Source organism: Alligator mississippiensis, chromosome 1, assembly GCF_030867095.1.
Source record: "Alligator mississippiensis isolate rAllMis1 chromosome 1, rAllMis1, whole genome shotgun sequence".
Taxonomy (NCBI): Eukaryota; Metazoa; Chordata; order Crocodylia; family Alligatoridae; genus Alligator; species Alligator mississippiensis.
In genome coordinates, this window is record NC_081824.1 from 278,618,040 (window position 1) to 278,643,438 (window position 25,399).

General features: G+C 41.8%; 1 protein-coding gene across 1 annotated transcript in view; it reads right to left on the reverse strand.

Annotated features, from left to right (window-relative positions):
• Positions 1–25,399, reverse strand: part of SAMSN1 (SAM domain, SH3 domain and nuclear localization signals 1) — a 129,751-nt gene that overhangs the window by 58,761 nt on the left and 45,591 nt on the right. Inside the window, exons 8-9 of the mRNA XM_019476574.2 lie at positions 20,298–20,424; positions 16,247–16,620 (exon numbers count right to left, since the gene is read on the reverse strand). Of these exons, the coding sequence (XP_019332119.1) occupies positions 16,247–16,620; positions 20,298–20,424 (501 nt within the window). The remainder of the gene's footprint in view (positions 1–16,246; positions 16,621–20,297; positions 20,425–25,399) is intronic.

Genomic DNA, 25,399 nt, shown 5'->3' on the forward strand with positions numbered 1-25,399 from the left:
TAACCATATTCATTGTCTTCTGCTGGACTCTCTCCAACTTGTCCACATCCTTTCTGTAGTTGGGGGGGGGGGGGGGGGCCGTGAAACTGGACACAGTACTTCAGATGTGGCCTCACCAGTGCAGAATACAGAGGAATAATCACTTTCCTTGATCTGTGAGCAACACTACTACCAATGCAACTCAGTATGCAGTTAGACTTCTTAGCAACAAGGGTAGTGTTGGCTCATATTTAGCTTATTGTCCAGTGCAACCCCGACGTCCTTTTCTGCAGAGCTGCTGCCTACCCAGTCAATCCTCAGCCTGTACCAGTGGGATTGTTCCACCTTAATGCAGGACTTTTCACTTGTTCTTACTGAACCTCATGAGATTTTGTTTGGTCCAATCTTCCATTTTATCTAGGTCTCTCTAAATACTAATCCTACCCTCCAGCATGTCTACTACTCCCCCAGCTTGATGTCATCTGCAAAGTTGCTGAGGGTGCATTGTATGCCATCTTCTAAGTCATTTATGAAGACATTGAACAAAACTAGCTCCAGAATCGACCTTTGGAGCACGCCACTTGATACTGGCTGTCAAGTAGATATTGAGCCATTGACTACTACCCTCCGGGCCTGATGATCCAGTCAGTTTTCTATCTACCTTACAATCCATTCATCCAACCCAGACTTCCTTAGCTTGCCTATGAGAATGTTGTGGGAGACCGTATCAAAAGCCTTGCTAAATTTAAGGTATATCACATCCACTGGTCTCCCCTACATCCGCAGGGCCAGCCATCTCATCATAGAAGGCAATCAGGTTGGTCAGGCATGACTTGCCCTTGGTTAATCCATGCTGACTGTTCCTAATCACCTTCTTCTCCTTCAAGTGCAGAGAAATGGATTTCTTGAGGATCTGCTGCATGATTTTTCTATCGACTATGATGAGGCCGATTGGTCTGTAGTTCCCTGGATTCTTCTTTTTCCCTTTCTTAAATATGGGCATTATATTTGCCCTTTTCCAGTCATCTGGGACCTCTTCCGACTGCCATGATTTTTCAAAGATAATAGGCCAGTGGAGCTACAATCACATCGGCCAACTCCCTCAGCACCCTTGGATACATCCCATCTGGCTCCATGGACTTGCATATGTCCAGCTTTTCTAAATAGTCCTTAACATGTTCTTTTGTCTCATCTGGTTGCTCACCTCCTCCACAAACTGTACTGCCAGGTGCAGTAGTCTGGGAGCTGACCTTGCCTGTGAAGACTGAGGTGAAAAAGGCACTGAGTACTTCTGCCTTTTCTGCATGCTCTGTTACTAAGTTACCTCCCCATTCAGTAAGGGACCCACACTTTCCCTGATCCTCCTCTTGTTACTGAAATCCTTACAGAAGCCCTCCTTGTTACCCTTCACATCCCTTGTTAGCTGCACCTCCAATTGCAGTTTGGCCTTCCTGTCTTCATCCCTGAATGCCCAAGCAATATTCTTATACTTCTCCCTAGTTGTTTGTCCAAGTTCTAATTTACAAGCTTTCTTTCTGTGATTTAGCCTACTGAAGAGTTCCCTGCTAAGCCAAGCTGGCCTTTGCCAGACTTGCTAGTCTTCCTGTGCATTGGGATGGTTTGTTCCTGCACTCTCTGTAAGGTTTCTTTAAAGTACAGCCAGGTGTCCCAGACTCCTTTCTCCCTTAGACTGGCTTCCTAGGGAATACTGCCCCTGAGTTCCCTGAGCGAGTCAGTCTGCTTTTCTGAAGTCCAGGGTCCTGACTCTGCTACTCCTCTTCCTGCCTTTCCTCAGGATCCTGAACTCAATCATCTCAGGGACACTGCTGTCCAAATTGCCATCCACTTCTACATTCCTCACCAATTCTTCCGTTTGTGAGTGGCAGGTCAAGAAGAACATGGCCCCTAGTTGTCCACTCCAGCACTTGCACCAGGAAGCTGTCCCCAACACTCTCCAAAAACTTCCACAACACAGCACTGCTGTGTCCTCTTCCTAGCAGATATCAGGGTGATTGAAGTCCCCCATGAGAACCAGGGCCTGTGAATTTCCACTAGCTGTTTGAAAAAAGCCTCATTCACCACATCCTTCTAGTTTCATGGTCTCTATAGCACATACCCACCATGGCATCACCTTTATTGCTCTCCCCTCTGACCCCAATCCAGACCCTTTCAACAGGCCTGTCTACAGTGTCATACTGGAGCTCCGAGCAATCACACTGCTCTTGGACATAAAGTGCAACTCCTCCTCCTCCTCTTCTCCCCTGCCTATCCTTCCTGAACAGTTTGTACCCATCCATGACACTGTTCCCGTCATGTGAGCCATCCCACCAACTCTCTGTTATTCCAATCACATCATAGCTCCGTTACTATGCAAAGACTTCCAATATTTCCTGCTTGTTTCCCAGGCTCCATGCATTCATGTACAGGCACCTGAGGTAACTAGCCCATTGCCCTGATTGCTCAGGAAGAATGAGAACGCCTCCCCTGTTGCCCCTTCCTGCTTGTGCTTCCTCCAGATCACCCACTTCCTCACTTACTTTAGGGCTTTCGTCCCTCAGCAAACCTAGTTTAAAGCCCTCCGCACTAGGTTAGTGACCCTGTCTGTGAAGATGATCTTCCCCCTCTTTATCAGCTGTCTCTTCCTAATAATCCTTCTTCTTAAAATATCATCCCATAGCCAAAGAAGCCAAAGCCCTGCTGGCAACACCACCTGCACAGCTATGCTTTGAGCTGCAGGATGTGCTTTCTTCTTTAACTGTTTCATTGTATATCATGTTTTCTAAACGTATTGTATATCTAAAACATTGTATATTGTGTTTTCTAATGTCTAGTCGTTTTTGTTTTTCTCTACTGGACTCTTTCCAGTTTGCCTATGTCTTTCTTGAAGTGCCTCAAACATTCCAAGTGAGGCCACACTTTTGCTGAATGGAATAGAAGCATAATTTCCCATTATTTTCATACAGTGCTTCTTATATTGTAACTCAGTTTGCTATTAGATTTTTTTATATTATTTTATTTTGCCACAAGAGTGCACTGTGATGCTCATTGCATTTACAGTCCAATCTACCCCCCAAGTTCTTTTCTGCAGTACCAAAGCCAAGCCAGTCATTCCCCAATTTATATGTGTACATTTGATTGCTTCATCCTAAGTGCACCACTTCACACTTGTCCTTGCTGAATTAGCTGATTTATTTCAGACCATTTCTCCAAATTATCAAGATCATTTGGAATCCCAATCCCATCCCCTATAATGCCTGCTTCTCCACACAGCTTGCTGTCATCTAAAAATGTACTAACTGTGTATGCAACTCAATCTACCATGGCACCAATGAAAACTTTAAACAGTAGTGGGTCCAGCATAGACTCCTGTGGCACACCATTTTATACCTCTTCATGATTTTTACACATTTTCTATTTCAACCATGGTGTGAAAAATGGAAAATAGAAAGTTTTCTTTCTATCTAAGCAAAAATCCTTATAGTTTGGCTGCAGTGGTGTAGCATTCACAAGCAATAAGAAGCTACTGGTCATGTAAGCAATCTATGATTACTGTAGTTGATTGCTGGACCTCTGGAAGGTTATTTCAGAGCATCAGTGCTCAGAGTTTCTTCCTCTATAGATTCCTCCATGTTTCTTGAAAACTTTGGCAATTGCATTCAATTACTATTGAAAAAAGAACATTCACATCCATAGAAGGGGCAGCCACACTGGTTACATTTTCTTTTACATTTTCTTTACATTTCTTCTTTCAGATCTATTAGTAGCATCAGAAGAAACAACATGTTCTTTATTAAGAGAGGTATTTTCGAAGTAGGATCCTGAAGTTTTGGTTAAATGAAAATTTATTATATAAATATTCCATGGCTTCATTTAGAAGCGAAATATTTTATTTTGGAAACTTTAAAAATCCTTGGCTTTGTTTTGCATTGCTAGCTACAAGTTTCAGCTTTTATTTTGCAGTAGTCTGCTCCAAAAAGATATTTCTGTTTTCATAAAATGCTATTCCCCTCACTTTCAGTTTCAGCCATGGTAATTTTCATGGTCACTGAAGACAACTACAACTATGTGTGTGCACAAATACAAGCTAATTTAGGAAATTATAAAGAGGCGAGTACAAACCGACTCAACCAAACAGAGCATAACAGAGTGAACTCCTCCAAAGAGAATATTTATTACATATTCACATTTGTATTTTGCTTCACACTTACATTAGATACTTGGTATATTTCCCCCATGAACTTTCAAGGGAATAAATTCACCATTCAACAGTCTGTAGGAAGTTGATACAAAAGCTTCATTAATATTGTTCAGGTGAATGTATTAAAAAATGAAAGTGCATATTCATATGTTCTTGCTCTAGGATCAGGGATACATGCCTCAATTTACTTAAGTGCACATACTTGATTCTGTTTAAGCAACATCATATTTTCCCAAGGTGTATCATTTTCCCTCTTTTTCAATTTATTTTTTGTCCCTTTTCCCTCAGAATTTTTGCAAAGCTGAATATACTCTAATAGTATGTGAGTTAAATCTGCAAATTAGGTGAAAGCAGGTGAAAAATTAAGCAGAAAAAAGTTGATTTGTACCTAAATTTGCCCTGGTTTAGATGGTTTTCAGAACAAAGGCACTTCTTTTACTGAAGCCTAATGTTCATTAATTAGGCAATAGCCATAATAATCAGACCCAAGTACTAGGAGTTCTGATGTTCTTTTAGCACTGGGAATCCTTTTTTTACCTCTCATGTGATTGATGTGAACTGATACCATTAGGCTTTTCCTGAATTTCTGTTAGTTCAGCTGGAGTGGCAGAATCAGCAAGTCTGTCACTTCTTTTGATCTATAAAATACCTATCCCAAACACTTGTGTCTAAGGAAAAAATGTAAACCCAGAGGTTGGCAATGTATCCAGCAGGATGCCAGAATGATCCAGTTTGGGTTTGAGGCAGGTAGGTAGCAGAGGCAAGCAGGTCCTACTACTTCTCCCAGCTGCCCAGCTCTGGTGAGCTCCCTTCCTTCAGAAGCCGTGTAACTTGGCTTTGATGCAACTCAGGGACAGCTCCATCTCTGCCAACAACCCAGGTGTCTGACTGCAGTGCGATACAGGAAGAGGTCTCCCTCCCCTGAATATCACAGAAGCCACATCTTTGTGGGCTGAATCTAAAGGCTCTGTAGACCAGATGGAGCCCACGGACTGTAGATTGCCGATCAATGACTAGGATCATGGGATCATAGGCAGGGCTTGAAAAAACCACGAGGTCATTTTGTTTTCTCAAGGAAGGATTGTCCCTGACTAAACTATTCCATCCCAGTGTCTGCCCAACCTGTTCTTGAAAATTGCTAAGGGTGCAGATTCTACAGCTTCTTTAGGTAGCCCGTTCAATACTTGATCATCCTCATAGTCAGAAAGTTTCACCTAATCACCAACTTAAATTTGTTCTGCTGTTGCTCCAAATGCTGTTCCCTATAGCTAAAGAAAATAATCTATCTCCATCTTGTCTGTAATCACCCTTCAGTTACTTGTCATGTTGAGCATGATCCAACTAGTTTTGTATCCACCTTACAGTACTTTCATTTAATTTGTTCCTTAGCTTGTCAATAAGAATGTCATGGGAGAAAGTGTCAAAAGCCTTGCTAAAATCAAGGTATATCACTCCACTGATCCTAAAGCAATCCCTTTACACACAAAACCAAACAAACAAACAACAGCTCTCCTGCCATCAACTAACAGTTGAGAGAATAAATCCATTTTTAACAACAACAAATTCAGATTGAAAGTAAAGAATTCAAGGCTTATTTGTGGAGATGCCTCGTCTCTACTGCCTGCTCTCTTGCACTGAGTGGTAGACTGTCTTCTGAACTTGGCTTTGACAGCAATGAACTACGGTCTCCATCCTGCATTGCCACCAGATTGAACAAATCATTCAGGTATGTGCTTCTGTGGAAATATGTGGATACTGCATTGACTTCTCTGGCATTACTTACTTACCGATAAGCACAGTAAAAGCCTCATTTGGCAAAAGCATGCAAGGGGACCAACAGGAATGCCTAAAGTTTAAAGTGCACTTAAGTGTATTTCTGAAGAGATGAACATAAACCACATGATTATTAATAACTTATCTGAATCAGGATTTCAGTACTTTAGTGAAGCAGGTCAGAATTATCTGCACCAGTAGGATTACACTTTTAAGAGTCGGATCCTAAATGAGAAATATGCCATTTGGTTCAACAGGTGCAAAATCAGATTAAGTCCTAGGTGTAAAATCTGCTTCCTTGCAGAGGAAACACTTGAGCTTTTTCTACAGAAATTAATTACACATATTGAGTGACAGCCTCAAGAAATAGGCTCCCTAGCCACTCAGGGCTTCATTGGTCAAAACCCTAGTGCTAGCCTGTGCAGTTCATGTGTAGGCAAAATAAAGAATAAAAAGACAGATGTGGTTCTGCATAACCAGTGCTTCATTTCACAGAATCTGAGGAGAAGCAAACCACTAAAGTTATTTATACTTCATGTAGGTTTATACTTCATGTTTGGATTGTAGGCATTTTTTTATTTTGAAATAAAAATTGTATTTTTAATAAAGAAGTTAATAATAAAATTCTAGACTGACAAGGGAAAATGATTCATAGTGTGATAATATTATCATAGAATCAGCATATAAAATATAAGGCAGACAATTCTATTTAATTTTCTTTTGAGCATGCACAAGTGCATCCCTTTGACAATCATGAGGGATGTCGAGGGAGAGTCATATTTTCTACGGGCAGTATATTGCCCATAACTGCATTTAGTTTAATTATATATTGACTCTGAGACATGTTTCATGCTGCAGATATCAGTGCGTCTTTTTTATTATATCCTTAATTGCCAATTTTCATACCATTTACAAAGAACAAGTACATGAATGCTGAATGTCCACAGTGCCCCAACAATTATATTTTCCTTCAAATTAGATCCAGCACTACAGTCCACAATAAGATTTCATTTCTCTTTTTGCCTTTAACAAAGCAGAACTGAGCCAGTACATCAGAAATGAAGCTGGAAATTCTTCTAGCTGAGGTGAACTGGAATGCCTACTTATAGTAAGGTGCCAGTTCCATTTAAAAATAATCTTACTGTGAATGAAACCTTTTAGTGCTCATTCTACTTCATCAGTACCAGGAATAGAAATTTCCAAAATGCACTGCTGGAATGGAGGGTGTGCAGAGGCAAAAAGCCTGCATAAGCCTTTGTTCTATCTATTATGCTCTGCTATGTCTGCTTTCTTTCCCCGAGCCCTGAAGAAGTATACAGTAGTACCAGATGGCTTATCTATGTCTCTCCCAACTTTATAGTTGGTCCAATACAAGATACCACCCACAAAAATCCTCAAGATCTTCTATGCCACTTTGGGGTTCTAGACACATCTGCCATTAAAATTAATTGGTCTGAAAATACCAGTGAGGCAAGATTCAATCAGATGAAAGAGGTGCTGTCAAGCTTTCCATATATCCTAGATCAAGCTATAGGGTTGTGCTGTCTATGTGACCACAGAAGTTTTGTGTCCATACAGGCCAGTGTGAAGGGTGATGCTGGAGCCTAGCCAACATGAATAAATAGACATATGTATCTGGAGATGCAGAGAAAGCAATAGACCCACTACATCTATAGGCTTGAAGGGTGAGGCTGCAGAGAGGTTGTGTCACATCTTCTTACCCATGGTTGTTGGGTACATCTCCCCTCCCCACAATACTCATCTAGCTCCCAGAACAATGCTTGAAGCTTTGTGCTTGAAGTGGTAATTTTCACTCATTTTGCATGCTGTGTTATAGCAACCCATAAACATAGACATTCACTGTTGTTACGACTTCTTAGAGCAACTTCATGCTGACAATATAGATATGAAAGCACTCGGATAATAAGCCCTGACCTAGGACATCAAAAGGACTCTTAGTATTTGTACTCTGCACTGTAGCCATTATACAGAGTAAAAGGCTGGGTTGAGGGAATGAGGTTATAACAAAGTTAGCTAGAATTTGAGTAGGATTGAATAAAAGCAATGTGGGGGCCACTGTGGGGCCATGGATGAGGGTTTAATAGAAGCAGTAAGAAGTAAGCAGCTTCTTGATACTAAAAAATAGAAAAAAGTAAGTATGGCATTAACACAGCTATGCATGCCTACCATCCTTCCCACTTTTGACTACTGTCACTCTTTTCACCCGACCTTATGTGGCTTGCTTTTCCAGACAAAGACTATGGGCCTAACCCTCAGCAGGTATATATCAGTATGACTGCCTTGACTCCAGTCAGGATCTGTCCCTATGTCCTGCATACAGCTTAGTATATTTTAGTTGTAGCTATTGCAATATATATAAATAATAGCTCGAGAAATAGTTCTTACTTCCTGAAACTGTGACAGCTACACTAGGGAGATAAATTAAAATTGGCCACCTCAGAGAAGATACTCTTGGGCTTCCATGTCTGCCAATTAAGAGGTTTAAACTTAATTTCAGTATCTTTTTGAGGGCATGTGCAAGGCTGCTTTTAATAGAAGGGCATCAGATTAAATAAAAAGTCTGTTAAAATGTTGCTGAGCTTAAGAAAGTTATGCAGCTAAAAAACCCCCAAACCCTTAAAACCCACACAGTTCTACAGAGCAGGAAATATTAATCTGCCTGCAGTGATGTAGAAATCTTTGTTTAAATGTTCCCTGGGGCAGGGGTGGCCAAAAAGCAGAAGTAGTTAAATGCTGCTTTCAAGTTTTAAAATAGATTTTGCAATACAAGAGCATTTTTCTTTCTCTTGTTTGTTCTTCACTGGGTTCCCCCCACTGCAACTAATAATCTTGAAGACAATGATCAGGTCAAAGGTACTATAAGAGATTCAAGGGCCCAAAGCAGCTTCTAGGTGCTATGTGGCACCTCTAAAAAACAAGAAAATTTGGAACAGTAAGCGACAAAGAACAGTGCCAGGATACAAAGAGTAAATTAGAAGCGGCAGCCAAGAACTGGCTCCAAAGCTACAGCCTGTTAAGCAGAGACTGAGAAGGGCAAAGAAAGAGTCATAAATAGGTTTGCAAAGGAAAGCAGTTCAGCTGGAAGTAACCATAATATTGCTAAGAAAAGCCAAAGACAGATGCAGAGAAGTGGCCTCTGTGATTAGCACAGAGCTACAAGAGGTGTGCAACAGGAAAAATACCTTCAGAAACTATTGGGAATTCAATTCAGAGGAACAGGATCTAGTGTATAAAGCTTCCCTTTTGGTAATCATCATAATAAGGACATTCAAGTCAATGAACACAAGACACAGGAATAAATCATGCTGTAACTTAATTCAACATACTAGACAGTTAGCAAGGCAGTTACTAAGCTCCTACCACACAACCCACAACATGGGGCACTGTCTCTTCAGGCTATATATAGGATTAACCTCAGCCTTTTGAATCCTCTCACCATTTCCCACCTGCAAGGGGAACACAAGAAGGTATCAAAGAAGTCCTCACTTTATAAAGTCCTAACGTCTGCTCCCAGAGGCACAAAGTGCAAAAAGTACTGTGAAATGGCCCTTTAGCCTTTTACCTGACTACACACACCTACATAATCTGGTGACCACCTACAACCTTTGCTCATTTGGCAGCACCAAGAAAATTCTATGTAACTGGTGACTGGTCAGATCCACAGCATCCTACGAAGACAGCTCCTGTTACTACAGGGAGGGAGGCCTGGTCAGCAAAAGTGGGAGGCCACTAAATGTTGGGACAGGTTAAATTAATGAAGGAAAGGAGTGAGGACCCAATCATCTCCCATTTCCATCTGGCTGGCCAATGAGAGGGACACATCCAAAAAGAAGAGACCTTCCTGGTCATGCCCAGGATCTGCTCTCCCTACTGTCTACCCATTGCGTTCCAATTGAGTACCCTATCTCATGAAACAACTGGGCAGTATTTAGCCATTCTATAATGTTTTTCAACTATTGATCTAAAAGCACTTTATAAAGGGTAGATACATATTATTATTATTCCCATTTTACACTAGGAAAAATGGGAAACAGAAGTGAAACAGCTTGTACAAAATCTCATAGGTCAGTAGCAAAGTGAATAACAGAACTCAGATCCTCTGCTTTCCAATCCACCACTCTTCAAAATAGGCTACACTGCTACTCATAGCAGTATACCAGATACACTACTGAGTAGCTGCTCAAAAATATTTAGCATAGTGCAATTCTCAATGTACTGTACAGCAGGAGCTTCCAAATGAAATGTATTATGAATGACATGAAGCTGTAGAATAATAATAATTATTTTTGCATTAGATTTGAATCATATATGCAGTATAACTGGTATTGTTTACTCCAAGTCCAAGATCAAGATATTTATAAAATAAATAGCTTATAGTTTTTTTGTTGAAATGAAACAGAACAAAGTGCAACACTACCTTGAGAATACGTTAAAAACAGGAAACAACAAAACTTTTTTTTTTCTTTTTTTTAATAACTGGAGATTACACTAGGGTGATATCCACAGTACAGTCCTTCTAAATAGATTGCTATAGTAATAGGGCAGCAAGATACCCACCTGCAGAGAGAACAAGCACAACTTCTTGTAACCTACAAAATGTTAAAAAATCATGAGTCACAGAAAACTAACCTATTATTTTTGCTGACTTAAAGCTTAAAGGAAAACTATTTAAAAAGCCTCTCCACATAGATCAACTGGGACTTCTGGATGTTAAGCTGGTGGTTGAAGAATTTCCACCTAGATGCATAATGTTGCAAACACTGGTCTGTATTACTCATTTCTCTACTGAAAACACAGTGATAGTATTGCATGCAGCAAAGTATTTTCTTTATGCATGAGTGGGCATGTCTGCACACGTAATTAATGCATAACAATAAACTCTGGAGCTTATTTGGAGCAGCTTTGGCTGGCAGGAAGTCCAGGGGCTCAGCCTACCAGTCTGGGGCTGCTCCCCCTGGCTCAACAGGCTGCCCAGGGCATAAAGGTGCTCCAGTGCAGGACTGGCCAGCAGGCAGCTTCTGCACTGAAGCACTCCCATGCCCCAGCCAGCCCCATCAGCATCTACATGTGCTGCTGTGGAGTAAAAAACAAGTACTATCCTGCTGCAGAGTTAATTAGTTTACTCCAGCTAACAGGGGTGCATGTGTAGACACTCAACATTTACTATGCAGCTAATTAGTCAACTGTGCAGTATGTCTTGTGTATACATGCCCAGTGTTTCTTAATTTTTCCCAAATCATTCAGTATATCTTTAAATACATTCAACTATCCCTTAAGAAAGAAAGAACTATACATTTTATAAACATTATCTCCCTAGGAAGCAGGAACTGCAAACAAAAACTGACATTCCAGGAAAACTATAGAGATGGCGTATGTTGTCTCCTAGGAAGATTTTGGGCAATTTCCTATTCAATATTGAATGGTTAAGCAATGCAGAAAAAAAAGTGTCTCATACATCTGTGGAGGTGCACCTGAATGTGCTTCAGCTATGAAATGATAATCCAACAGTTAGTTAGATTTATATTCATACAGAACTGAAATATGGAATTTGAAAATGTTTTCATGCTCTACGATGTGTTATTCTGTATATAATGAAGATGGACAGAGTATGGGATTCACCCATAACTGAAAGAATTAAAGTGAGGCATGTTCTGAAAGTGCAGCAGATTGGAAAGGTTGAGAAAAATGTAACTGGAGGATTTTGTAGGGTTACCTGTATTAGTATTTGTGTGGGTGCTGAGTAAATTAAAAGAGTCAACGGGATGGAGATTTGCTGTGGCTGAAAATGACAACTCATTCTTTTCTTTCCAGTCAGTCCTCATTTCGGCATTGATGGCCACGTCACAATAGCTTAGGCACAATAATGCTGGCATGTGTTGGAGATGAGAAGACAGGAAAGAGGGTCATTTTGTTTTGAAACTAGGTATAGTGGTGACGAAGACACAAAGCAGTGGAAGAAGTCTGGAGCGAGAGCTAGTTTTGAGTTCTCTTAGGTTTCACCTTTTAAAAAACTATCAAGCAGAATTTCAGGTCTTTTGCTCTTGCTGTTTAGTGCAAGGCCAGTGGTTAATTAAGCATTAACTGTTGAAGATTTCATTTAGGCTGAGCCTAACGCACATTATGTTAGGCAAACTAGTTTGGATGGCAGATTTCCTGTTCCAAAACAATACGAGTTACATCATGGACTTTATTCTTCCCTTCTGTCAGATCAGGGTATATCTTCCAGCTTTATAGAACTGCATCTACTTCAGCCTGTCAGTTGCACAGTACACTCAGTCAAAGCCAATTGAAAATTTACCAAGGCAAGTCAATAACATTAAAGAACTCATTAAAGATAGTTTGAATTGGGGACAATGGTTTTAAATGTGCTGTTTTTACTTTTACAGTTAAGTCAACATCACAAATACCATCTGGATCATCATCCCTTTAATTGATTTCTTCACATGCAAAACCATCAGTCTAAATTTATTCCAATTGATTCTTCAAAAACAAGCTCCCAAATCCAAGCCCTATAATCTTCAATCAAGCCAGGTGGTAGAACGCATATGTGAAAAATGAGATGTCTTGCCTTCCTCTAAGTCAAAAGAGTCAGCCCTCAAAGATATATTAAAGTCAGGGACCAAACTGGCCTTCAAGAAAACAGATGACAAAACAAACAAAAAAAGCTCTTGCTGGCACTTGGCTGGACAAATCTCCTGAGGGTTAAATACTGCTACCACAATGTTTATGACAAAGCAAAATAAAATTATTTGAAATGACAGTTATGTTTCCAGAAATCTGACAGACACATTGATATTGCTATCCCTTGGTTAATCAATAAGTCGGCCAAAGTTTAGGGTCCTGCACGTTGCTTCTTTTAGGAGGGCAACATGATGGCAGGATCAAGTATTTCTGATATAATCTTGTTTATTATTTCCCTGTACATAAGAGGAATCAAAGAACAGAAGATAGTTTGTTTGCTTACACCTCCAAGCCTCTTTAAGCCAAAAAAAATCTCTCTCACTTTTTTCACATTTTACATATTCATGAAAATACTGGCACCATCTGATGCTTCCTCTTTGCCTTCTCTCTGGTTTTCTGGACTAGTTGCCATTTCTCTGACAGAAATGCACTCCTGCCAATCACTGCCTTTGCATTTGCTAAATCAGAACCCAGAAACCTTTTGAGCTACATCACTCAGCTTCTAAGCAAGCCTTGCTATGTGCCTGTATTTTGGGTGGCAGCTCCTTATTTCAGCTGCCTAAAAACTAGTTACACGGTTAATTGGAAGAGCTTAATGACTCTGAAGTGGCTGTGTCACTCTCACCCATATCAACAACCATTAATAGTAAGGTAACATGGGCTTACAGCATTCATAGCAAAAGTGCTTTTAATAAACACAGGAAAATCCCACAGTGTTTTCATTATAATGCAACACAAGATAGCTAACACTCAGGTCCGCCTTTGCCTACTGTTTTCTGCAGCCTCCACCCCTAATTGAGTTCTACTCACTGCCTCACTACACAAACTCTGAGCTCAGCATAAGTAAATAGGCATGGCACAAAGGGGTAAGAGGCCACTGTTAACTTTCTCCTATCAGCTCTTCGGGCCACTAGAAGCCCAGTGGATAAGAAAAGGGGCGAAGCCTTACTCTGGAATGCAAGAATTACAATTGTGACCAGTGAGGAGGAGGGAAGGTTCCTTGCACAAGGAACCTCTTACAGCCAGCTACAATCTGGCCCTTCTTGATTTTAACCAACCCTTTCACAACCATGTGTTAAACAAGCTATTTTTTCTCTTTAAAAAAACCCCAAAACAAAAGCAGGCAACAGAGATCAAACCTGGCATCTTTACCACTGGCAACACAAACTCCTGGCTGCCATAAAGGTATGTGCAAAATGGGTTCCTGCACTGAGCTGACACAAAGGACTCAAGCATTACCATCAGCTCTTGCACCATAACTGGTCTTCTTCAGCATAGAAGTCTAAGGTCCCTGTTACACATTGCACTTTGAGCTGCTCAAATGTTGATCGGTGTTAGTGCTAGCTCAAGTTTGAGGCAGTCACACATTCAAGCCAGGAGGGGCCTTGAGAACTGAAAGATAAGGACTGAAATCCCCTGACTCCCTTCCCCCTCCCTTCTGGGCTTCCCCCCTGCTGGTGCCCGCTGAGGTTCCCCCCTCACCCCTCCCCTGCCCCCAGGGCTTCTCCCACCTCTCAGGGTTCCCCCCTGCCCAGTGATCACAAGTCACCTGAACCCCGTGGCTTATTTGTGGCCCCTCAGCTCAGAAAGCAGCAATAGCAATGGCCATTAGGCAAGCACGTTCCCCTTCTCTGCCTGCTCTCCCAGGAGAGCACCAAGTAAGCCGGGATTGGGGGAAGGGGGTGAGCAGGGATCTGGGGTGCTGTTGGGGGGGGAGGGCAGGGGATGGCAAATCCAATCCAAGGGGTTAGGAGGGACAGTGGGCTGATCAGGGCTAGTGGCTCCTCTGCTTCCCCTCAGGGAAGGGATCTCCCCCACCCTGGGGTTTTCCCCTTGCCCCCCAGCTTACTTTGACTTCCAGCACTGTCCTGGGGGAGCAGGCAAGGAAAGACAACCTTCCTGCCCAGCCGCCACTACTGCCACCACTGTCTTCTCTGGGCAGAGTCCAGTTCAGAGAGTGATGACAATGGGAGCTGGGCAGCTGGGTTCCCCTTCCCTGCCTGTTCCCTTAGGACAGTACTGGCAGCCAAACATAAATGAAGGGGGTAAGGGGTGCTAAGTGTGTATCTGGGATGCTGGGGGGGAAGGCAGGTCTGGTCTGGGGCATGGGGCAGCAGTGAGCTGATCAGGGCTGTTGGGGGAGGGGGGGAGAGGGCAGGAGCCGATCTGGGGCGGGGGGCGGTAGGGAAGCTCAGTGGGTCCAATCTGGGCCAGTGGGGGAGGTGGGGTGTTCACACTAACTGTGTAGCGTGGAATGGCTACACATTAGTGTAACACATATCAGAGATAAACCTGTCCTGGAGTGGCACAAATTTAAGGCACCTAAAGAATGCTTAAAACTAGTTTCATGTGATAATGTATGGGCAATCCAGGGGTTAAGAGCTATAGGAGCCACCTAAAATTAATGTGTTACAAGGCCCTAATGCCCATCACCGGTTTCATAGCAGCCTCTAGAGGCCTGATCAAAAGCTCAAAAAGTCAGGACTGTCTAAACTGGAGGACTAAGTTAATAGTAGGTGAGGCATGGAGAGCAGAGTCCATTTGACTCATACTATGCTTCTTCCTGCTAGAGAGGCAGTATGCACAGAGCAGGCTCTTGAGTTGGTGGTACTGCAGCTACTACTTTTGTGCAGTGTTCATATATGCCAATACTGATGCTGAACAGTTTGGGTTTGGGGGAACAGCAGTATTGTCCAGGTCAAAGCTGAATAACTCTGGTAACTTTAGGCAAGAGGCCTACAATATAAAACTATATGGTGGACAGCATACATCGCAAACATCTAAATTTTTGATCTGGGCTACAGAAGGTAGTGCTGTGGCTGTCATGTGACCTAGAGGCCAGGATTGGTAGAGCCCTGCATTAAGTTGACAGAAAGACCCTCATTGACTTCACTGACCTTTGGATTAGGCTGCATCTGAAACCTTCCAAAGGACCCAAGCTACAATAGAGAGATTTCAAGTGTAAACACAGGACAGCATATAAAGTATTCAAGCTTTATAGTACTACCATATTCACCCAAATCCATGACCTCAAATTTAAGACAACCCCTCAATAATTATATTCTATAGAAGAAAAAAATATTTATTTGTTATCATTTTCCATGTATCAAATCTAATTATTGGAGGGTCATCTTAAATTCATCTCTCACATCACTGTAGCATGGAAAGCAGCAGCAGAGGCTGCAGGGGGCAGGCAGAGGTAAGGACAGACAGCTGATAGGGCTCTGACTCTGGCCTTGATCCTGACTAGGGGCCAGAGTCAGATCTCCCAACCTCCTGCCCCTGCCTTCACCTTGTACTTGAATCCAAGATGAGTGGGTCCCCCTCCTGCATGTTGAATGGCAGGGAGAGTACTTGTCTTGGATTCAAGTAAATACAGTAATATTCTAATGGACCAAATACAAATGGGATGTCAGTGAATGCAAATAAAAATTAAGTACATATGCCTCGGATCATATCTGAATTGTTCCTTTGTTTTTTTTCTCCTATTATTTCCCGTTTGATAACCATGTGATGAATGTCATTAGTTCTGTAATGTAAAATCAGCAACCATTTTCACTACTTATCCATTTAACAGTAAGGGACATCACTTACCCATGAATATGAGAGATCCATATCAGTAAGGGAACATGTAACACGTGAATGATGAGAACAGCAAATACAGTTCTCCCAGTCTTCTATTTTTGAGATCACGAAGTCACATGGACAAAGCTGGTTATCAGGAAAGGGCTTCCAGTCACTCCACAACTGAAATTCAGTATCTGGATAGATGCAAATATCTCCAAAATTGTTTGGTCTAGAAATGTATGATCTGCCCAGGGAAGCAGCAATAAAATCTGGTCTCATCTCAATTTCTTCCTTTTGCCTAGCAAGCTCTTTCCAGAACTTCTTTTCCTGAGATTTTGTCAGTTTCATGCAAGAAGTCAGTGCATCCTCCTTTTCTGACAGATTAATATCATGGAATGAATCTTTAAGAATGTAAAAAAAAAAAGACCATTTTGTATTACATACAAATGTTCCCTTTTTTTGAAATATTGCTTAATAAACTATGTATGATGAAAGCAACCAAAGACTTCATAAAATTCTAAGAATAATATCAGTTAGGATCACAGGATCATAAGGTGATAGGAAAGTAGGGCTGGAATGGACCTCACAAGGTCATCTAGTCCAGCCCCCTGCTCATGGCAAGATCACCCCTAACTAAATATTTTCAGCCAAGTGTCTGTCTCCCATGACAGTCTTAATAAGATGAGAAAACAGGCTAGATAAAAGCACTTTAAGGTGGGTACATAAATAGTTGGATCATCTTGCTCAATGACTAGTCATCAATGGCTCAATGTCTAGTTGGAAGGAGGTATCTAGAGGGGTTTCCAAGGAATCTGTCATGGATCCACTATTGTTCAACATCTTCACAATGATTTGGACAATGGGATTGAGTGCATGCTTAGTAAATCTGTGTTCTCTCCTTAGCACCTCAGCCTTTCCTCTCTCCTCCTTTCCTTTCCCTGGGAGCTTTTAACTTCCTCTGGACCATTCAAAGATCCCCATCAGCTGGCCTAATCCTCCTAGGCAGGTAGGGAGGCAATCCTGTTTCAGCTGCCACCTGGGCTGCAGCTCCTGAACCATGAGTTGGGTGGTTTGTAATTCTACCCAATTTGTAACTCCAAGTTGGCTCAAGTTATGGCTACTCCTTGAAATAGTCTTTTCCAATCCTTTTCCACTCAGATTTGCCTCCTAGGAGATGCTGCCCACCAATTCCCTGACTTTGCTAAATTATCCTTTTTTTAAATTCAGCAACTTTGTTCTTCTGCTCTCCTTCCTTTTCCCCTTAGGATCTTGAACTCTATCATTACATGGTCAGTGGGTGTGTCTACATGTGCAAATGCTGTGTGGTGGGTCTACTCTAGAGTAAATTGCTGCAAAGTAAACCCACCCTGAGCAGGCATCTACATGTGCAGGGATGCAGGAGCAGATTTGCTGTTCCTGGCAGCAGTCTGTTACCACCCTCTCTGGTACAGCACTGGCCCCCTGAAGCAGCCAGGGGGAGCTACAGTCTTTGCCTAGGTGCCAGAACAGGGGCTGGCAGGGAGCATAGGGCCAGGAGACAGCTATCTCCTGGCAGAGGCTTGGAGATTGCTCCCTGCCCCCGGTAATTGCTCGCTGCCAGGGTGGGCTTCACCACCAGAGCCCAGGAGAGGGCAATGTCCTGCTCTGGCACAGGGAACTTCCAGCCCCAGCTCCCCAACTTGGGGCAGGGAGCTTGGAAAGAGCAGCAGGGAAGGGGCAGGTCCTAACCCCCTGTCCCGATCCACCACTGAGGCAACTAGTAGTGAGCCCCAAGTTGGGCAGAGAATTCCTGCCCAACCAGGGGCTCACTGCTAGCTGCCTCACTGGTCAATTGGGGCAGGGGGCTGGACCTGCTCCTCCCATGCAGCTCTTTCCAAGCCTCATGTCTCAATTGCCAGATCATGCATTGGGCTGGGACCTGCCTCTGACCAGGACAGTTCCCGGCTAGCCCTGGAAGATGATTGTTCCCAGCCCCCAGCTCTACAATCGCTCCCAGTCTGTTCCCACCCCCACTCTGCAAACACGGAGAGCCTGGGGACAATCAACTCCCAGCCTCCGCTCTGTGATCATGGAGCAGGGGCTAGGAGCTCCCTACTTTCTGGGCAGGGGGGCATTGTCCCCACCCAAGTCCTGGTGGTGGAGACCACCCCCACCCCCCTGCACCCCCGGCAGCAAGCAGCTTCTGGGGGCAGGGAGCAATCTCCCACCCCCTGCTGCTGACTGACCAGGAGCAAATTTGTTTGTGGTCAGCCATCTACACATGCCATACTGCACAGTAATTACTCCTGAGTAAATCTGCTACTTGTATTTTATAGGTAGAAAATTTACTCAAGCTTAGAGCAAATTACTGCACAGTAAGCACCTGCACGTGTAGACAGTGATGTTTACTGCACAGTAATTTTCTCTAATCTCAAGTAAAGTGTCTCATGTAGACACACCCACTGTTTGCCCAAGGTACTTATATTTCAATCAATTTCTTCCTGTTTGTAAGCTGCAAGGCAAGAAGTGCTTCCACCCTAGTTGTCATCTCTACCTTTTGTGTCAACAACTTATCCCCATCACAACCCAAGACATTTCTGGACTGATTCTGCACCTCTGTGTTGCTCTCCCATCAAAAAACCTTGTAATGAAAGTCCCCCATAAGAAAAGTCCCTGTGAAAACATCCATCAATTATTTAAAGAAGGCCTCTTCCACCTTCTCCTGCTTTGGTGGGATGTAGCAGATGCCTACCATGCCATTCCCCTGACTGATCTGACCTTTACTTAAAGGTTTTCAACAGGATTACTGTCCAATTCAAATACCACCTCAGAACACAGGTATATCATCTTTATATATAGGGCACTAATTAGAGAGATAGAAACTAATTAGAGACATAGAGGCTGCATCTATACAAGGAGTGGACTGTGCATTTGTTAGTGCATAAGGAAGTACTAAATGACTGTGCAGTACCATCGCCACACATGTTTTCTCTCAATACTACTGCACAGTAACTTGTTACTACTGTGCAGTAGCATTGCCACATGGCTAATGCCTGGCAACACTACTGCATGGTAGCAACAAGCTACTGCACCATAGCGTCTCATGTAGATGCGCCCAGAAAGAACTATTATTAAATGGTAAAATCAAAAGCAGGATTTATTGTCTACTTGATAACATTTCTTGCTATTTTCCCTGAAACCTGGAGAATATTCCTTGTTCTGCAGGGCATGATAATGGCATTTTCTACACTGATGACAAATACTTTGTTAGGCAAACATTGTTATGCCACTGTACTCACAAAAAGGCTAAGTGGCAGAATTCAGAGCATTTTCCTAAAAATGCTAATTCACCCACCTACTGGAAATCTTGAAATATCTCCTTAACTCAGCTTCCTGTGTGCTTCCACTACATCATTGTTTTGGCTGGGCCAGCTGCTTATTTGGTAGTCAAACTCATTTTGTTGGAATTAGTTAAAAAATAAACATATACATGAATACAAAGTACACTGAATGCTCACTGTTAAACTAATGCCAGCAAAATGAGTTCAGACAAGGAACTGTTACATAATCAGACCAGTGAACTCTTGGAGGCACATTCAAATGCCCAGAGTACTTTGGAATACCTTCTTTCTTAAAGCCGTTTTATGTACTACAGATTGCTGTGCTCTCCAGAGCCGTGGACTATCACTAATGCAAGGGCTGACATTAAAAATCACCTTTGAATCTGTGCATTTTGCCTTTTTCATGTGGGATAAAACTGGGAAATTATAATAAAAATGCAACAGCCAGCCCCTAAGATGAAAGAGTAAGTTTTAAATCTTAGTATTTATTATGAAATATTTAGTATTAAGCGCTCCAAAATTGCAAGTATTTGCATTTTTTACAAAATACAAACTAATGCCCTGGAGAACAATTTTCACACTGTCAGATTTGTTTATAAAGTAAGAGCATTACAGTGACATTTGCTGGGGTGCTCAGGTGTTGTAAAGAACATCTAGACTTTGAACAAAGGACTAGAGCTAAGCAGAGTTACAGCTTCCTTGATTAAAAAGGCATTGTCCAGATGTACAGGGGTATGTTAAAATTGTGCTTTACTTACTGAGAGGTATCAAAACATGTTTGGCATCATCCAAACTCTGGGCATTGGCTTTTTTGTTTCTCACCAATTTCTGCAATCGTTTTAATGTTCCCATTGACTCAGCTTTGTTATCATCTGATTCTGTCACCTAGGAAAAAAATCAACAACCAAAAACTAAAATGAGGAAAAACAATAAAAAGTATGGGTTATAAATATTTTGAGAAGCAAGGAAGTACAGCTTCAAAACAAGTTTCTGTCAGTAAACAAGAGGAACGTTAGCTGTCTCCTAAATGGCTTTAAGAGTAGGTAATCCAAAAATTGCAGGATTAATGCAAGGTAGACAAGGTTCTTTGGGTAGACATGATGTCTTTTATTAGACCAACTAAATAGTTTGAAAAATTGTTCTTTGTAAGCTTTTGGGCACAAACACTCTTCTTCAGGCATAGAGAGAGTCTGCTACACGGCCACAACTAACAACCCTAAAGGACTAATGCAATGCACATGGGAATAAGAGGACTACTTGAAAAAGCATCCTCACAGCAAGAACACTAATCAAACCTTCTAAACTCTCAAACATGTAAGCTCTACAATTAACTAATAGTGACAGTGAATGATCCATGCTTAAGTCTTGACTTATGAAGGAGGGCTTAAGCAAGTGCTTAATTTAGGCATGTGTGTAAATGCTGTCCTAGAATAGGGGTGCTTCCTTGAATTTCCTGGTTTCCATTTGTGGGTTATATTCACAATGATCTGGACAATAATTTGCAATTTTTAGTAGATGCACTAAATGCACCCTGTTATGTTCTAGAGGTCACAGCATGTCATAATTGTTTTCCTGTGTTGTTCTTGTACTGATATGGCATGTGTGGTCTCATTAGAAAGCTCATGTATGCTGTATCCATTTATGCTATTACTATCACAGCATGGATTATGTTATGTTGCCTATGTATATCTTTATAGTTTTGGGTATGGCTTAGCCAAGGATCTCAGGGAATGGTTGGAACTGCTACGTGATGCCACAACTTCTGCCATTGTGTTCTAGGAGCAGGACAATTGCTTCTTTCAATAGCAGAAAGAAGGAACCGCTGGTGGTTTGGCCCCCCTTTGGCATTGTCCGCCTACAGCTGAGCAATCAACTCTATCTACAATAGCAAAGGCATCTGGGAGTAGTGACCTATCAAGCAAGCTAGACACCAGGTACCTCGGGCACACCAGGGATTTTGGGAAGAATTTGGTGACTCATGAGTATTAGAATAATGCTAATTGTGTGGGGGTGGATGAAGGGTTGGCTTGCAGGATTTTTAGATCTCAGCTAGGCTAGAACATTTGTCTTTCAAACTGAGGTTTGCAGGGCAGGGGATCGCTGGCCCCAGTTTCCAGAAGTGGTAGAATCAGCAGAAAGGCTGAATTCTAGATCTTTGGCAAGGACTCTCATGGGAGGTTAGGAGTAGCCAGATGAGAGGATAAGACTCTGTGTTTGTCCTATTTTCTAGCTCTAAACTTATGGTCTGTCTTGTCTGCATAATTCTTTCATCATGTTGAAAAAAACCTTTTACTATTTGTCTCCCTACTGGCTTTCTATGGAAGGAGTGACTTCTAGGAGAGTGATTTTCCAGGCTCCACTTTCCATGGAAAGGGGGACTTATAATTTCTTCCTATAACCCTATAGTGGGGAGCACTCAGGCCTGAGTGCTCCCGGGGGATGCTGGATAACAGAGCTTTTACTCTGTGTGTGTATGTGTGTGTGTGTGTGTGTGAATTCTCTAGAATACTCCATCACCAACATCTCCTTTTCAGACACAACGATCAGTATCCAGAATGATAAAATACAGACCATGTTACACAAGAAACCCACAGACCAACATACATATCTGCACAGAACCAGCAATCACCCCAAACACACCAAAAAAGCTGTGATATACAGCCAAGCCCTCAGATACCACCGCATCTGTACTGAAGAGAACACCCGGGATTGCCACCTCACCAATCTTAAAAAGGCTTTCACCCAACAAGGACACTCCACCAGAGAGATGGATCACACGTTAGAAAGAGCCACCCAGATACCACGTGAAGAACTGCTGCAGTACAGAAGAAAAAACCCCACAAATTGCACACCGCTGGTTATGACATATCACCCCTCCCTCGAACCCATTTGGAAAATCCTCAAACAATTGCAACCCGTACTAGAAAGAGACCCTATTCTTAAAGAGATCTTCCCAGAGCCACCCATCCTAGCCTTCAAACAAGCACCGAACTTCGCTAACCTCATCACCAGAAGCAAACTTCCTCAAGCCCAGAACACACCAAAAGGATCCAGGCCGTGCCAGGACAAGAAATGCAAAACCTGCCAACATATCTCCACCACCCCACTATTACTACACCCCACAACAGAGCCATCAGCATTCCTGGATCTTACAGCTGCACCTCCAGAAATGTGATATATCTCATCCAGTGTACCAAATGCCCTGATGGAAAATGCGTAGGAGAGACCAGACAACAACTGCGCACCAGAATGAACGCACACCGGAAATCCATCAAAGACAGAAATACCCAATGACCGGTGGGGGCACATTTCTCACAGGAGGGCCACTCTCTCTCCAATCTCTCAGTCCCGATCCTCAAATAAAACTTAAAAACACTTCTGAGAGACAAGCCTATCATCACTTCATCAACAACCTGGGTACTAAAAATCATGGACTAAATATAGACATTGGATTTATGATACATTATAACCTGCCTGACATCCGACTCCCCAGGTACTTCTCCACTATTCATCCCCCTTCCATACCCCCCACCCAGCCTCTCTCTCACCCATTGACTCCTCAATCTACATCTTCACTGACTGCCTATCTTGTATGCATACCAGCCCAGCCTCTGGCTTCTTTATTCTTCGTTCCATCCAGGAAGAGCACACACCAACTGCTGAACCTTCCTTAGCCTGATGAAGGGTTTTTGAACCTGAAAGCTTGCTTAAACGTTGTTTTCCAGCTATTTAAGTTGGTGTAATAAAAGATATCAGATTCACCCAAAGAACCTTGTCTGCCTATATAATATTGGCAAATTTAAATGCTAATTGAACATAGTTCTCAGAGGCAGATGCTCCTGCAGCTGACTTACTTAAGGAGTTTAGCATGGATATTCTGTATTTCTATAGAGAACAAGCTCTTTTCTATGGTCAAATGTCAGTAATTCAAGTGATAATTGCCTTCCAGTCACAGCCAGCAAAAGTAAATATACATGAAAAATAAAAAAGGATAAATCTCCAATATGTTTTACAATGGTGGATTTTTCTGTCACAGTGGTAACCGTAATTTATAATTATGCATTATGGCAAATGTAATGGGCCTTATTTTCTGCTATTGTAAATAGATGCAGTTCTTTGATTTCAGTGGTGTTTCATCCACACGTACCAGCAGAGAATTGGCCTAGTGTGTCAACAGATTTTGTAAAATTACAAATAATTAACTGCCACTGCTATTATTATCAGAAAGTAGAAACACAGAGACCTTTGTTGAACTCTCCCCAGCAAGCAGGCTACACATTATGGCTCTTTTTTATTTTCTTATATACATAAACTGTAGTCGAAAATTAAAACAGGAAAGGCTGCATCAGTACTACCCGCAGAGTCTATTATATGCAGTTATATTTCTTAGAGCTTGATCTTGAGAGATACTGGGCTTCATCAGCCCTCGCTTTGGTTACAGGGTTTTCAGGGTCTCAGTAATAGTCAGGAAAAGCCACTTATGGAGCACTTTGTATACACAGAATATGGTGAAGCATCCAACATAACACACATTCAGGAAGCACAGCATACACTAATCTTATCAATATGGATTCCCATACTTCTAAGACAGTACTTCAGATGTTATTGTACTGAGGCTTGAGAGTTATATAAACAGAAATAAGTAACTATTGAGAGTACTATGGAAAAGCAAAGGGTTGTTTTTAGGTAGCATACTACACTGGGAGATTATTTGCTCTTGCTGCAACAACAGAGGCCCTTGGTAAACTCACAGTCCCCTCAATCCCAAACAAGTGGAAGCAGAGTTAAAACAGAAGTTAATTTGCAAACTTAATGATTGCTCTTGCAGAAGGGGCATAGAGTTTGAGAAATGGACAGGGGTAAAGGGCTGAAAAAATAATGGAGAAAAGATTACAGACTAAATAGGTTCTTGAGATGTAATAGAGTACTGGAAATTGGGTTGAACCAAGCATGACCTAGCAAAATAAAAGAAAGAGTTTACATATCTAAGAACATGTCATCAGAATACCGTCTGCAAGATGAAAAGCATTTCAATATTTTTCATTGTATATTTATGTATTTGGGCATTAGAGACCAGCTTTGCATCCGATGTTAATGAACATAGACTTCAGGGGACCTATACCCAATTTACTTCAGCTGAGGGTCTGGTCTTATAGTTCCTTGCAATAAACCAGTGAGAGGTTTAAAACTGCGCATTTCATTTCTCAGTGTGAATGTTGGGCCCAAACTAAATGCAGGTAGAATTAGAAATAGGGGAAAAAGCCAGGGTACTCTTTAGGCTGTTCAGATTCATGAAGTTGGTTTACCACAGAATAAAAATAGAGCATTTAATTCCATTGTCTTACACTTTGTGAATTCGCTTTTCAAAAAGAGTGCCAAAGTGTATATGGAATCAGAATACACAAGCAGAAAATTATGATAGCATCCACTTCTTACTACTATGCAAAGACAAGGTCTGGAGATTTGACCTTGGATTTTTGTTTCAGGGACATTAAAAGAAAATCTGCATATAAGCTACTCAGGTAATTTTACTGATGGGTAAACTGTAATCCTCTTCGTTTTAAAAGCATTTGTTGGGCAGTATTTAATGTTAATTAAATGTAAAATGTCCTTAATAATAAATATAATGGATATCTTTTGTAGGCACAAATAACCATTGAATACCTAGAATTTACTGACAGAAAGTGCTTTCAAAATGTCTGTAGTTTTAGTTTTAGTTTACATAAGAATCCAAAACGAAATGTATATCTGACTACAGGCAACCCCTGTTTAGTGCTCTTAATTGGTTTCTGAAAAACCGAGCATTAAGTAAAACTAGCGTTAAGTGAAACTGAAAGTTTTTGATCACCCAAGATGGTGA